The sequence below is a fragment of the Penicillium canescens genome, assembly GCF_028828765.1.
Source record: "Penicillium canescens strain IBT 15451 chromosome Unknown utg000006l_segment0_segment0, whole genome shotgun sequence".
In the NCBI taxonomy this organism is placed as follows: domain Eukaryota; kingdom Fungi; phylum Ascomycota; class Eurotiomycetes; order Eurotiales; family Aspergillaceae; genus Penicillium; species Penicillium canescens.
Window position 1 is genome coordinate 2,890,672 of NW_026703968.1, and position 15,127 is coordinate 2,905,798.

The window sequence follows — 15,127 nt, forward strand, 5'->3', positions numbered from 1 at the left end:
ATCATCTAAGGCAGCGTTACTGGAGAATGAGATACAATGACGCATTGCTGCCCAATGCTCATCCCTGCAGCGACACCAAAAGACATCCTTGCACTTTACCCTTGCTCTGTTCACAAAGCTGTCCAGATGCGCTATGCTGCCATTGGAGCTGTTAACCTAAGAACATCCATGACTTAACTTACATGTACTGTAATTCCTAAGCCCCTTATTCTACAGTTAGTACTGTGTCTAGTTGCGTGCGCGTCAAAGCTAATGATTGGTTTGGGTGGCTTTGTTACACGGGCAGCCTCACTTGTCGAGAAAAAGCGGTGAGCTTCAGCCGTGATATTTCTATCTTGCCTGAGGACGATTCCTCTTCCGACATCTGGTGAAGGTTTCCTTTGTCTCGTTCCTTATCCATGCCCCTCCGCTCGAAATTGGCACCAAGTCTTCCCACCAATTCCTCAGAAGTCTGTCTGAATTCTTACCACCGCCAGCCGTTTCCACTGATAACTCTGCTGAATAGTACAGATTCTGAGAACGATGTCCTCTGTACACCCTTCTTACGTGCCCACCGAGGCTGCCATTCAATCTGTCCGAGACCAGTTAAAAGGGAGGATCTTCCGAAGCGTCAATGGCTTCTTTGCCAAATACTTTGAGGGGAAACCCTGGTCCGCAGCAGTCCAAAACAAGGTGCAAGAAGCAAAATCAGCCAGGCCTGGTAGCAAGTTGGCTGCTGGTGTCCCTGATAGTGACACACTAGGCGAATGGCTTGCCGAATTCCAGGCTTTGTTCTTTGCCAACTTGCACATCCACAGCCAGCCGCTCCCCAACATGGGCGGCACCGTCATCTACCTCGAGACATCCGATCGCCAGTCTGTTGCAGGCAGTACTCGAGCATTTGGTGAAATTCATCATGGTGACGCGCCCGTCGTGGCCGAAGCCGACGACGACGACGTCTTTCTGCCCTTCTGCGAGCGAGCACGGCAGGTGTTCAAAGCCCAGTCAGCTCGATGTTTTGTACACGGGTTCCTGGTCCGCGGTTCTACGCTGGAGCTCTGGGTGTTTGATCGGGCAGGGGCCTACAGTAGCGAGAGGCTCGACCTGGCGCAGGACCCGGATCTGCTGATGCGGACCTTGGCCGGCTACAGCCTGAACAGCGATGAGGAAGCTGGGTTTAACACTTTTGTCAGGAGTCCTGCACCTAGATCCGACAGCTACGTCATATTCCATCAGCGCAACAAGTTCCACCTTCGACCGGAGCCAATTGCGACGGCGGAATCCATAGTTGGACTCGGGACAACCTGCTATGCGGCCTTGGCATCGACAACCGGCCAGCCAGACACTGCCATCAAGTTTTCCTGGCGACAGGAAGAAGATCCCACTGAGCTCCGCCTCCTGAAACTCGCGCATGAGCGGAACGCCTGGGGGATCATCCGGCTGCTAGACTATCAGGAACTGGTGACTGTCGCCGACCTCCGCCAGGGACTGGACTTTCCTCAACCATTCGTCAACCGGAGATTCTCGTGCGTTGCAAACACCCCTCTAGGCCGTCCGATCCGCCAGTTCACGTCGATTCCCGAGCTTCTGGAGGTCTTGCGCGACCTTGTCAGGGCGCTTCAGTCTCTCTACGTGAATGCGAGGATCCTCCACCGCGACATCGCCATCAAGAATTTGATCATCACTCCACAGCACAGCGCAGACAGCTCAAAGGGTACGTTGCTTGATTTCAACTATGCGCTAGACCTCGAAAACGCCCGCCCAATCGAGCCAATGATTGGATCAGATGGGTTCATGGCCATCGGGATTCTCTCGGGACAGCGGCACACGTACCGGCACGACCTGGAGTCTCTGTTCTACGTATTTCTCTGGATCGCCATTGCGAACGATCGCGTGCACGACGAAGCGACCGACATTGTCAAAGGCCTACCTGAAACTTCACGGCTCTGGAAGTGGTGCACGATGGACTTTGGCGCCGTTGGACGGGACAAGGCCGCCGACATGAGCCCCGAGGGCTTCGAGGGAATCCTTGGCGAGTTTTCTCCTGACTTTACTCCTCTCCAGGGTCTGGCCAGGGAGCTGCACGCACTGGTTTTCCCTATGCGTGATGGGAAGATCTTCACGGGGACTGAGACGGACCCGGTGGCTGTTCAGAGGCTCTATGATGGGATGGCGGATGCTTTCAGTCGGAGTGCCAGCGCATTCCAGAGTTAGAAGTATCGAATTCTACTCTAAAGAGCGCCGTAAGTTGCAATCAGATTACTGTCCTGCTGTTCTTCAACAGTTTTCGCTTTAGTAATTCAAGCCAGCAGTATAGAATATCTCAAACAAAGACAACGAGAGTCTTGTATTTCACATCTCGAGTTTCCGACGGTACATCCGAATGGCGTGGGAGTCTGGAGAACAGGACCCACCGAAAAACGGCGGGGGGGAACCACCTCTGCACTGGCGCAGTGGCTGCTTCCCAGGAGTCAAATCCTTTAGATATCCGGCAAATCAGGCTACCAACCATGAAGGTGTGCGACCCACGATGACCCCCCATGCAACTGTAGTCAAGGGAATCCATTGCTATCTATCGCCGGCATAGGTGTCCCGCCAGCCAATGAAAAGGGATGATCCTGAGACGCACCCTGGGCTAGTCCCATGTATTGCGGCCCAAAACTGCATGTGGATGCAACTACTCCTATAGTAGGTACTACTTAAAATTTACACAAAATTTCCTGAGCGGGCTCCCAGCAGAGCCGAAAATACTCGTTCTGCCCTGTTCAAACATCGAGCTGATTGGTATTGATACCAGCCTTGAGCCTCATCTTTCCCCTTCCCCGCTCCCTACTGCCCACCCCCTGTCCGGCGAAAAATGGATAAGAATCGCTCTTGCTCTTGTTCGCAACATTATCATACTCACTATACTCGCACGCCTCCTGCTCCTCGCTTCCCCATCATCCTTAGCACCAAATAGCTACTCGCATATACCATCACCTTGATGATCACTACGAGATGATGGGAGTCGTCGAGAACACCTACCCCCCAGCCTCGCTGTACAACCGCATCCCTTTCATCCATGACATGGGCCATGTCGCCGAAACACACGCAGACGATCTCTACTACCTGAGAAGCCTCCTGGACAAGCACGACATGCCACCGAGCGTCTGCATCAAACTCCTCCACATCCACTTCCATCTAAAGCCGGGCGAGATCCTGGTCATGCACGAGCTGGACGCGCCGCCGCTGATCCACGGGAAGATCCCATTCCTCGAGCCCATGGCTCCCGACACCGCGCCCGGGAAGGTCTACGGCTGCAACTACATCGTTGACGACGCCTCGGGCAGTCTCCAGGCATTCGAGTACACGACCATCGCGGGCGGGGCGGACCTGACAGCGCACCCGGCATTTGTCGCCGAGTTCTGCGCGGCGGTGCTGCAGCGCGAGGTGCAGCACATGTTTGGGCTCGCGATCAACTCGGGCGCCGCGCAGCACGGCTCGTGGATGGAGCTCGACTTCCCCGAGAAGCGCGCGACGTTTCTGCTGCAGGCTCACGTCTCGCTGCCGCGGAGCGACCGCCTGGTGCTGAGGACGACGGTCACCAAGTTCCCGTGCCTGAGGAACGATAAAAACAAAAAAAGGGACACACACATACACGTCGAGCACACTTGGGGGTCATCGAAACCGACGGGTTTCGACGGCGAGGAGCCTGTCGATGGCGTCACAACGAAGAACGGGCTGCATCTGACGGGGATACCTCTTGAGCCCGGCACTGCTTTCTACACGGTTGCTTCGGCGATCTCGGTGGCTGTGATGGGCTGAAGGAGTTTGCTGATGGCCATGCACCATGTATCAGGGGCCCTGTTTTTATATTAGCGGTGGGCACGTTAAGTAGCCCAGTAGTAGAGTCAACCCCTTTAGCTTTATAACATTTTACCTGTAGGAGGACATGTAACACTCCTGTCAAGCACTGAACATAAATCTCGTTAGCGTTTTTACTCAAGTTTGTTGTCCATAATTAGCCATTAGGCTCTGATACATCCTAGGTCCCGAAGCAGAGCGTGCAAACGCCATGCTGCGCACGCCGCAGTGTAGGCCGCTGCTTCCCATCGGTTTCCTACATCCGACTTATTTTCCTCTATCCGTACAGCTGTAGAGAATTTTGAAGGGCCTTCGAGGCGTGAAGTTGGTCGTAACCTCTTCTTGGACCGCCGATACATCTTCCTAGCCAGTGAGCCCAAAGGATGTAGTAGCAATCGAAAACGCCTTTCGATCTTCTGGGGATATACAATCCAGTGGTTCATGTGTGAGCGGAATGAATTAATTCTTTGCCTAATATTGGTCTGCTAAATAACGTTAGACACAAACAGGGTCTACTGGCTATACCAACGTCCGAACGAACCCAACGTGGCACACGAATGGAATCCACAAGCCATAGTAGCAGACCTGTTGGAATTAGCCCCGAACCTATACTGTAGTTTTGGAAATAAATTTCGCACCAGGCGACCGGATCATTCCCCCAGTTGTCTAGGGAAGAGGCAGCACAATATACAGTATACCGTCGTTTCTTTCGAGCATGTGCTGTCTGTCTGTGGGTAATTGCAATCTCTCGAAATACACTGACCATGAATATGCTCAACACCTGCCACCAGAGTCTGCTAGCCAGAATCATACCGGCAAGCTCTTTCGCGCGCCCTATATGAAGTCCGTTATGATTCCAAATTATTTTATAAAATTACACCACCACGCTAGCTCCACTGTGAAGGAAAAATAGTATATTCAAGTACCTTGCTCATCTACTACCAATATCCAACATCTCTGTTTCCCACTCCAGCAAAGTTTGAGAAGTGGATATGGTATAGTAATGATTGAGCCCGAGTATTTGCTTCTGCTTGGCCAGGCAATCTCGTAGTAGCTTGAAGGAAAGGGACTTCAATGAAGGAGCCACCAAACGCCTCAACGAAACCTCTCTTAGAATACATTCCCAGATGCCGGAATGGATCTATAATCATCACAAGTCAAAGCAGAGAGGCTGCGCTCAGGATGGTCAAGCATAAGGACCTTATTGACGTTGAACCGATGGCAAGGTCTGAGGCACTAGAGCTTCTTCAGACGACGCTTAATCAACCCGAGGAAAGCCAGGAGAGCCAACACTTAGTGGAAGAACTCAAGTTTATGCCGCTTGCAATAACCCAGGCCGCGGGCTATATTCGAAATCGGGCGCCTCGCTATTCAGTATCACAATACCTGAGAGATTTTCAGAAAAGTGATAGCGAAGCGATAAAACTTCTCAAAAAAGAGGCGGGTCACCTTGACCGGGATTGGGAAGCAAAGAACTCAATTCTAGTGACTTAGCAAATATCATTCGATTATATTCGCGACGAAAAGCCATCTGCAGCGGAACTACTTTCTCTTATGAGCTTTTTCGATCGACAAGGGATACCCGAGAGCGTTATCCGCCGCCAGCTACCGGCTCGTCTCACCTCAAGGACAGAACTCTTCAACGACTCTAGTGACGGGGAGACATCTGAATCCGACGGAAGTCGGATTTGAAGATGATGTCACAACTTTACGGAATTACTCGTTCGTATCTATTAGCGAGAATGGGACTTCTTTGCTATGCTAGACCTCCGCAAAGCCCATAAATGGGCCCGACCTTTAGGCCCATAGCCCAACCGGCAGTGGGCTGTGGGCCTAACCTCTATAGCCCGCCCCAACCCATAGCCCATGAGTGGGGGCCCATGAGGCCCCCAATATAGCCCATTTCTATGCATAACTACGATCTTGGCGCTCATAAAACCGCTGATTAATGCCTGTTTTTTACGCATGTTCCAGTCTGTAAGCCTTTACAAGGCATACATCGGCCCGACGTTTTACCAGGCCTGATCTAGTATTCCAACTCCCAATCCGGGGGTTCAACTCCCCCAAGAATCAAGATCTCAAGATCCAACGGCGACGACATAGTAATTAAGGTCGTAGATGAAGCCAGCTACAGTAGGCACTATAGTTTACCGGCGTCATCCAAAAAACAATCCAATTTCACCAAGTTTTCGTAGTATTCTAGTACTTAGAGAGTTCCAAAGTGTCAACATGTAGAGATATATATCTCATATAATTAGAAGTAGGTGCATGTTTCTGTTGAACTGTAGATTCAAGGGTCAAATCTATGAATTATAGGTTTATAGAGTTGAAATTTATACCAAAAGATAGCCAATCTCTCAGACTTAACGTCTGTCTTCACAGAAACGTAATATTCTGGGGATTACAGAGATATGAGAGGTTTGAAGATATCTCATGAGCCATGGGGTGAGATGTTTTGGGCGAACAAATTGTAAAATGGGCGGGGAGATGGGTTATCCATGGACTTTTCTTGGGCTTTGGATGGGCTGAATTCACTGCATATGCATGATCTAGCCAATCAGATGCTAGAATCAAGATATTCCGTTTTAATGTCGACTGCTACGGTGATCTCTGTTTACAATATCTGTTTGCTACGGCGTCGATACGTCGACAGTTCTCTCACTAAGAAGGTATGTCGATTTCTTCCTCCTGAAGCTATTCCCCTGAAGCCCTTCATCCAATTTTGAACCTACTATCAAGTTGTCATCCTGATCATGTCGCAAAGCCAGGAGTTTAGATCCTCCCAGTTGGGCCTGTTCGACACTGAGCCCGACAATTCGTCAATTGCTACGCCTTCTCTTTGCCCAGCTACTCCGTCCACCTCTCGGCAGGTTGATAGCTTCTCGTTCGTTGAGCCGTCTGTTCCTTCGTCTATCGCCCTAGATCCCCTTGAACGCTTCCAACGTGTCGGTCCTGGTAGGAGAGGAGGCCAGTTTTTCCTTTACGACGCGATGAATCACACTGATTGGGTCAACTGGTGGTTGGAGACTGACTATGGATCTAAAAACAAGATCGCTTGGGAGTCACAGCATGGCTCCGCTTCGGAGACCTGGAAACAGTTTGAGCAAGTGGCCCATACGGCGACTGGAAACCCAAAGGTCTTGTGTAAGCGTTGCGATGCAATTCTTGAGCACCCTTATACTACTAAGAAGGATGCCAATGGGAGGGTTGGTCGTCATGGCACGACAACAATTACCCGTCATCTTCAGACCCCAGCCTGCCAAAAGGCTACAAGTGGACGCCGGCAGAGGGCTGAATTGACGAGGTTCCTTCAAACGGTATACTATCATACCTAGCTCTACTAGACCCTACTAACTAGCATCATGATCAGGGTAGTCATAGCCAGACATTCTCGCAAGAAGGTTTTGAGAGTAAAATCTTGGAGTTTATTACTACTAACCGGCTTCCATTCCAAATCGTTGAAAATCCAGCATTTCGTGAGCTCATCGCAGAGGTAAGTCCGTCAGACGCCAGTCCGTAGGCGTCAAATCGCCCAAATCCTCCAAATCCGCCGTCTTTACCAATCAGCCTCTATTTGCCTCGTCACCTAACTAAATCTTAAGTCTTGAATCTAGGCACAATCCGCCCTAAGCCCTCCGATCGTGCCCTCCGCTGATACAATTCGACGTCGCCTGTCTGGCCGTGTTAAAGAACGACAGCATGATACACTCAGAATGCTTCCAGAACATGCAAAGATCTCGATTGCGTTAGACTGTTGGACATCTCCATTTCAGCAGGCATTTATGGCTATTACTGGCTATTTCATCGATGCCGAATGGGTCTACCGTGAGGTGCTACTCGGCTTTAAACCCCTTCACAGTTCGCATACAGGTGCAAACCTAAGTGCTATTCTGATGGAGACGCTTACCGAACATGGCATTAAGGACCGAGTCTTTGGAATAACCACCGATAACGCATCGAATAATGAGACTCTGGTTAAGGCACTACAACAGTCTTTACAACAAGAGCCTTCGGCTTCGGCTACTGGTTTTAACGTCATCCGGGTCCCCTGTCTCGCTCATGTCATCCAATTAAGTCTGAACCAACTACTTCACCGACTTAAAGCACGCCCAAAGAATGAACAAGCCGAGACTGTCTGGACAGAGGAACAACAGATTAGCCTTGCTAAGGCGAATGCGGAGGCCAGGTCTAAGAAACGGGACATTGCGCATACCTTAGAGGATACGATCTCTTGCTGTTTATATCCGCGGGAGCCCTCAGCGTCGAGATCACTTCCTCAAAGTCCAACACGACCTCGACAAAGGCCAAGGCAAAGTTCCAGGGCAAGGACTTATGCCGATCCAGGACGTCAAAACTCGATGGAATTCAACGTTTCTGATGCTACGCCGGGCGAAGAGACTCCGTACTGCTATCAATGAATACTGTCGTCAGTTCAACTGTACAGAATTCGAACTTGATGATGAACAATGGCGCCAAATTGACTATCTGATCTATCTCACAAAGCCATTCTTTGACTTTACGCTCGCCCTTTCGAAGACACGAGAGGCGACGTCGTTTCTTGTCTTCAGGATCTATAACCAGTTCTTTGAACACCTTGAGAAGTGCAAGTCGCAGCTACAACGAAAACGTGTTGCATGGAAACAGCAGATGCTTACCTCCCTCGGAGCAAGCCATTCAAAACTGTCGGAGTACTATAAGAAAACGGATCATATGCGCGGGCATATCTATGCGGTTTGTACGATGCTATCGCCGGATAGTAGATTCCAGTTCTTTTTATCTGATGACTGGGAGGATGCCAAAGAGATCCGTGAGCAGTATCGAGTGGCTTTCCGTGAGGCACTTACTCCTATCCAGGAGCGTCTTACTACTTTAAATAGCCCGCAAGTGTCTTCCTCTGGATCGATGCCAAGATCCTTCCTTCTTGGCCTGATGGCTCCCCCGAAGTCTCTCTCCAAAGGCAAAGGCAAAGCTGGTAAAGCAACGCTAGGCCCGACTAAAGATGATGAGATGACGCAGTATCTCGACGGCAGTAAGTTAATCTCTATGTTTATTCTTTCTTGAGAGATGGTTTTTCGGCCGAAAAACCATCCCTATCTTCATGATACTAATTTCTTACAGGTTTAACTATATCTGATGAGCCGCTCTCCTTTTGGAGAGAGAATCAATATCGCTTCCCTGCTATTGCCGCACTTGCAAGAGATTACCTTGCAATTCCAGCCACAGGTGCTGGAGTTGAACGTCTGTTTAACACTGCACGCGATATCTGCCACTATCGCCGGGGCTCTTTGAAGGCGCAAACTATCGAAGAGCTGATGTTGTACCTCTGTACGTCAAGGTTTGATCTTGAAGTGCAAGAGGCGAAGGAATTTGAGCAGTTCTTTGGCTCTGATGAGATTCAGATCCTGGTGGAGGAGGCTCAGGCGGCTCAAAAGCCAGGTGATGATGCCGAGGAGCCAGCTGAGGTGCTAGCTGTCGTCGACGTTGATGCGATCAGTGATGCTGAAGAGCAGGGTGATAGATCCGGTGATCTGATAGATGTTGACGATGACGATGACGATGCTACTATCGCTGCGGCACCGTCTCATGCGGCACCGTCTCAAGTGCGGACATCAGGGAGGAAGAGGAGGCATGTTGAGGATGATTTGTATGAGCATTATTAGCATGTAGATAGTTTACCTCTTGGGATCTAATCAATCGATCTCATCAGTTGATCTCATCAGTTAATCTCATCAATCTCATAAATCAGTGAATTGCGTCGATTTCCATGAGATCTCAGTCAATTAGGGGCCTCAGGTGGTAATTGTAATACTCAAAATTACTAGGAAGGTCTACATAACTTATGCAAATGCCAAGAATTGGCATGTTTGCAATGTTTGGGGCCCATTTGGGGGCCCATTAAACCATATTGGGCTTCTACCTTAGGCCCATAGCCTACCAGTGGGCCTAATGCCAGGCCCAAAACCCGCCCCATTTATGGGCTGGGGCGGGTTGGGCTATGGGCTTTGTGGGCCGGTGCGGAGGTCTATGCTATGCATCGACTAGTGCAACTGACTACGCGCGCGTGGCTGAAATCTCATGGAGAAACAGAACGGTGGAAGGGCAATCGCTAACATGTACGGAGAGTTCCCTACGGGTCGATATGAAAACTGGGGGAAGTGCCCGTCTCTCTATCCTAACATTCGGTCAGTGATGTCTCAACGGCTAGAATCACGAGAGTCTCTCTTGAGATGGGCCACGCTACTTTATAGAGGTGCATGGTACGCGTCAGAAAGCGGCAATATTTCGGATGTAAGGAAAATGGCATCGAAATCGCGTAAGTATAGAGTCGAATTGCTAGGTGCAGAGGATGACGAGGCCCTTCCGAGTAGGAGGCGGAACCGCTCCTCGTCCAGGTCATAGAGACTCGCATGACTCGCAAGACGAAGCTCGGTGTGGACCATCCCCACACGCTGACGAGTATGGCTAATATCGCTTTTACCTAGAAGTCTTCAGGCTATAATACCCAAGCCCTCGAGTTACTACGAGATTGCCTGGCCAAGCAGAAGCAAATACTCGGGCTCAATCATTACTATACCATATCCACTTCTCAAACTTTGCTGGAGTGGGAAACAGAGATGTTGGATATTGGTAGTAGATGAGCAAGGTACTTGAATATACTATTTTTCCTTCACAGTGGAGCTAGCGTGGTGGTGTAATTTTATAAAATAATTTGGAATCATAACGGACTTCATATAGGGCGCGCGAAAGAGCTTGCCGGTATGATTCTGGCTAGCAGACTCTGGTGGCAGGTGTTGAGCATATTCATGGTCAGTGTATTTCGAGAGATTGCAATTACCCACAGACAGACAGCACATGCTCGAAAGAAACGACGGTATACTGTATATTGTGCTGCCTCTTCCCTAGACAACTGGGGGAATGATCCGGTCGCCTGGTGCGAAATTTATTTCCAAAACTACAGTATAGGTTCGGGGCTAATTCCAACAGGTCTGCTACTATGGCTTGTGGATTCCATTCGTGTGCCACGTTGGGTTCGTTCGGACGTTGGTATAGCCAGTAGACCCTGTTTGTGTCTAACGTTATTTAGCAGACCAATATTAGGCAAAGAATTAATTCATTCCGCTCACACATGAACCACTGGATTGTATATCCCCAGAAGATCGAAAGGCGTTTTCGATTGCTACTACATCCTTTGGGCTCACTGGCTAGGAAGATGTATCGGCGGTCCAAGAAGAGGTTACGACCAACTTCACGCCTCGAAGGCCCTTCAAAATTCTCTACAGCTGTACGGATAGAGGAAAATAAGTCGGATGTAGGAAACCGATGGGAAGCAGCGGCCTACACTGCGGCGTGCGCAGCATGGCGTTTGCACGCTCTGCTTCGGGACCTAGGATGTATCAGAGCCTAATGGCTAATTATGGACAACAAACTTGAGTAAAAACGCTAACGAGATTTATGTTCAGTGCTTGACAGGAGTGTTACATGTCCTCCTACAGGTAAAATGTTATAAAGCTAAAGGGGTTGACTCTACTACTGGGCTACTTAACGTGCCCACCGCTAATATAAAAACAGGGCCCCTGATACATGGTGCATGGCCATCAGCAAACTCCTTCAGCCCATCACAGCCACCGAGATCGCCGAAGCAACCGTGTAGAAAGCAGTGCCGGGCTCAAGAGGTATCCCCGTCAGATGCAGCCCGTTCTTCGTTGTGACGCCATCGACAGGCTCCTCGCCGTCGAAACCCGTCGGTTTCGATGACCCCCAAGTGTGCTCGACGTGTATGTGTGTGTCCCTTTTTTTGTTTTTATCGTTCCTCAGGCACGGGAACTTGGTGACCGTCGTCCTCAGCACCAGGCGGTCGCTCCGCGGCAGCGAGACGTGAGCCTGCAGCAGAAACGTCGCGCGCTTCTCGGGGAAGTCGAGCTCCATCCACGAGCCGTGCTGCGCGGCGCCCGAGTTGATCGCGAGCCCAAACATGTGCTGCACCTCGCGCTGCAGCACCGCCGCGCAGAACTCGGCGACAAATGCCGGGTGCGCTGTCAGGTCCGCCCCGCCCGCGATGGTCGTGTACTCGAATGCCTGGAGACTGCCCGAGGCGTCGTCAACGATGTAGTTGCAGCCGTAGACCTTCCCGGGCGCGGTGTCGGGAGCCATGGGCTCGAGGAATGGGATCTTCCCGTGGATCAGCGGCGGCGCGTCCAGCTCGTGCATGACCAGGATCTCGCCCGGCTTTAGATGGAAGTGGATGTGGAGGAGTTTGATGCAGACGCTCGGTGGCATGTCGTGCTTGTCCAGGAGGCTTCTCAGGTAGTAGAGATCGTCTGCGTGTGTTTCGGCGACATGGCCCATGTCATGGATGAAAGGGATGCGGTTGTACAGCGAGGCTGGGGGGTAGGTGTTCTCGACGACTCCCATCATCTCGTAGTGATCATCAAGGTGATGGTATATGCGAGTAGCTATTTGGTGCTAAGGATGATGGGGAAGCGAGGAGCAGGAGGCGTGCGAGTATAGTGAGTATGATAATGTTGCGAACAAGAGCAAGAGCGATTCTTATCCATTTTTCGCCGGACAGGGGGTGGGCAGTAGGGAGCGGGGAAGGGGAAAGATGAGGCTCAAGGCTGGTATCAATACCAATCAGCTCGATGTTTGAACAGGGCAGAACGAGTATTTTCGGCTCTGCTGGGAGCCCGCTCAGGAAATTTTGTGTAAATTTTAAGTAGTACCTACTATAGGAGTAGTTGCATCCACATGCAGTTTTGGGCCGCAATACATGGGACTAGCCCAGGGTGCGTCTCAGGATCATCCCTTTTCATTGGCTGGCGGGACACCTATGCCGGCGATAGATAGCAATGGATTCCCTTGACTACAGTTGCATGGGGGGTCATCGTGGGTCGCACACCTTCATGGTTGGTAGCCTGATTTGCCGGATATCTAAAGGATTTGACTCCTGGGAAGCAGCCACTGCGCCAGTGCAGAGGTGGTTCCCCCCGCCGTTTTTCGGTGGGTCCTGTTCTCCAGACTCCCACGCCATTCGGATGTACCGTCGGAAACTCGAGATGTGAAATACAAGACTCTCGTTGTCTTTGTTTGAGATATTCTATACTGCTGGCTTGAATTACTAAAGCGAAAACTGTTGAAGAACAGCAGGACAGTAATCTGATTGCAACTTACGGCGCTCTTTAGAGTAGAATTCGATACTTCTAACTCTGGAATGCGCTGGCACTCCGACTGAAAGCATCCGCCATCCCATCATAGAGCCTCTGAACAGCCACCGGGTCCGTCTCAGTCCCCGTGAAGATCTTCCCATCACGCATAGGGAAAACCAGTGCGTGCAGCTCCCTGGCCAGACCCTGGAGAGGAGTAAAGTCAGGAGAAAACTCGCCAAGGATTCCCTCGAAGCCCTCGGGGCTCATGTCGGCGGCCTTGTCCCGTCCAACGGCGCCAAAGTCCATCGTGCACCACTTCCAGAGCCGTGAAGTTTCAGGTAGGCCTTTGACAATGTCGGTCGCTTCGTCGTGCACGCGATCGTTCGCAATGGCGATCCAGAGAAATACGTAGAACAGAGACTCCAGGTCGTGCCGGTACGTGTGCCGCTGTCCCGAGAGAATCCCGATGGCCATGAACCCATCTGATCCAATCATTGGCTCGATTGGGCGGGCGTTTTCGAGGTCTAGCGCATAGTTGAAATCAAGCAACGTACCCTTTGAGCTGTCTGCGCTGTGCTGTGGAGTGATGATCAAATTCTTGATGGCGATGTCGCGGTGGAGGATCCTCGCATTCACGTAGAGAGACTGAAGCGCCCTGACAAGGTCGCGCAAGACCTCCAGAAGCTCGGGAATCGACGTGAACTGGCGGATCGGACGGCCTAGAGGGGTGTTTGCAACGCACGAGAATCTCCGGTTGACGAATGGTTGAGGAAAGTCCAGTCCCTGGCGGAGGTCGGCGACAGTCACCAGTTCCTGATAGTCTAGCAGCCGGATGATCCCCCAGGCGTTCCGCTCATGCGCGAGTTTCAGGAGGCGGAGCTCAGTGGGATCTTCTTCCTGTCGCCAGGAAAACTTGATGGCAGTGTCTGGCTGGCCGGTTGTCGATGCCAAGGCCGCATAGCAGGTTGTCCCGAGTCCAACTATGGATTCCGCCGTCGCAATTGGCTCCGGTCGAAGGTGGAACTTGTTGCGCTGATGGAATATGACGTAGCTGTCGGATCTAGGTGCAGGACTCCTGACAAAAGTGTTAAACCCAGCTTCCTCATCGCTGTTCAGGCTGTAGCCGGCCAAGGTCCGCATCAGCAGATCCGGGTCCTGCGCCAGGTCGAGCCTCTCGCTACTGTAGGCCCCTGCCCGATCAAACACCCAGAGCTCCAGCGTAGAACCGCGGACCAGGAACCCGTGTACAAAACATCGAGCTGACTGGGCTTTGAACACCTGCCGTGCTCGCTCGCAGAAGGGCAGAAAGACGTCGTCGTCGTCGGCTTCGGCCACGACGGGCGCGTCACCATGATGAATTTCACCAAATGCTCGAGTACTGCCTGCAACAGACTGGCGATCGGATGTCTCGAGGTAGATGACGGTGCCGCCCATGTTGGGGAGCGGCTGGCTGTGGATGTGCAAGTTGGCAAAGAACAAAGCCTGGAATTCGGCAAGCCATTCGCCTAGTGTGTCACTATCAGGGACACCAGCAGCCAACTTGCTACCAGGCCTGGCTGATTTTGCTTCTTGCACCTTGTTTTGGACTGCTGCGGACCAGGGTTTCCCCTCAAAGTATTTGGCAAAGAAGCCATTGACGCTTCGGAAGATCCTCCCTTTTAACTGGTCTCGGACAGATTGAATGGCAGCCTCGGTGGGCACGTAAGAAGGGTGTACAGAGGACATCGTTCTCAGAATCTGTACTATTCAGCAGAGTTATCAGTGGAAACGGCTGGCGGTGGTAAGAATTCAGACAGACTTCTGAGGAATTGGTGGGAAGACTTGGTGCCAATTTCGAGCGGAGGGGCATGGATAAGGAACGAGACAAAGGAAACCTTCACCAGATGTCGGAAGAGGAATCGTCCTCAGGCAAGATAGAAATATCACGGCTGAAGCTCACCGCTTTTTCTCGACAAGTGAGGCTGCCCGTGTAACAAAGCCACCCAAACCAATCATTAGCTTTGACGCGCACGCAACTAGACACAGTACTAACTGTAGAATAAGGGGCTTAGGAATTACAGTACATGTAAGTTAAGTCATGGATGTTCTTAGGTTAACAGCTCCAATGGCAGCATAGCGCATCTGGACAGCTTTGTGAACAGAGCAAGGGTAAAGTGCAAGGA

At 51.2% G+C, this 15,127-nt stretch overlaps 4 protein-coding genes across 4 annotated transcripts; 2 read left to right on the forward strand and 2 right to left on the reverse strand.

Annotated features, from left to right (window-relative positions):
- Positions 1-522: 522 nt before the first annotated feature.
- Positions 523-2,193, forward strand: N7446_010033 (Protein kinase-like domain protein; the record flags this gene model as incomplete). The annotated part of the gene is made up of 1 exon (XM_058518778.1): positions 523-2,193. One exon carries the CDS (start codon positions 523-525, stop codon positions 2,191-2,193), a length of 1,671 nt encoding a protein of 556 aa, XP_058369566.1.
- A 783-nt stretch (positions 2,194-2,976) lies between these two features.
- On the forward strand, positions 2,977-3,783 carry N7446_010034 (uncharacterized protein; the record flags this gene model as incomplete). The annotated part of the gene is made up of 1 exon (XM_058518779.1): positions 2,977-3,783. The coding sequence occupies one exon, from the start codon at positions 2,977-2,979 to the stop codon at positions 3,781-3,783; it is 807 nt and encodes a 268-aa protein (XP_058369567.1).
- Positions 3,784-11,430: 7,647 nt separating this feature from the next.
- N7446_010035 (uncharacterized protein) lies at positions 11,431-12,237 on the reverse strand (the record flags this gene model as incomplete). Its single annotated transcript, XM_058518780.1, has 1 exon — positions 11,431-12,237. One exon carries the CDS (start codon positions 12,235-12,237, stop codon positions 11,431-11,433), a length of 807 nt encoding a protein of 268 aa, XP_058369568.1.
- A 782-nt stretch (positions 12,238-13,019) lies between these two features.
- N7446_010036 (Protein kinase-like domain protein) lies at positions 13,020-14,690 on the reverse strand (the record flags this gene model as incomplete). Its single annotated transcript, XM_058518781.1, has 1 exon — positions 13,020-14,690. The coding sequence occupies one exon, from the start codon at positions 14,688-14,690 to the stop codon at positions 13,020-13,022; it is 1,671 nt and encodes a 556-aa protein (XP_058369569.1).
- Between the last annotated feature and the right edge of the window lie 437 nt (positions 14,691-15,127).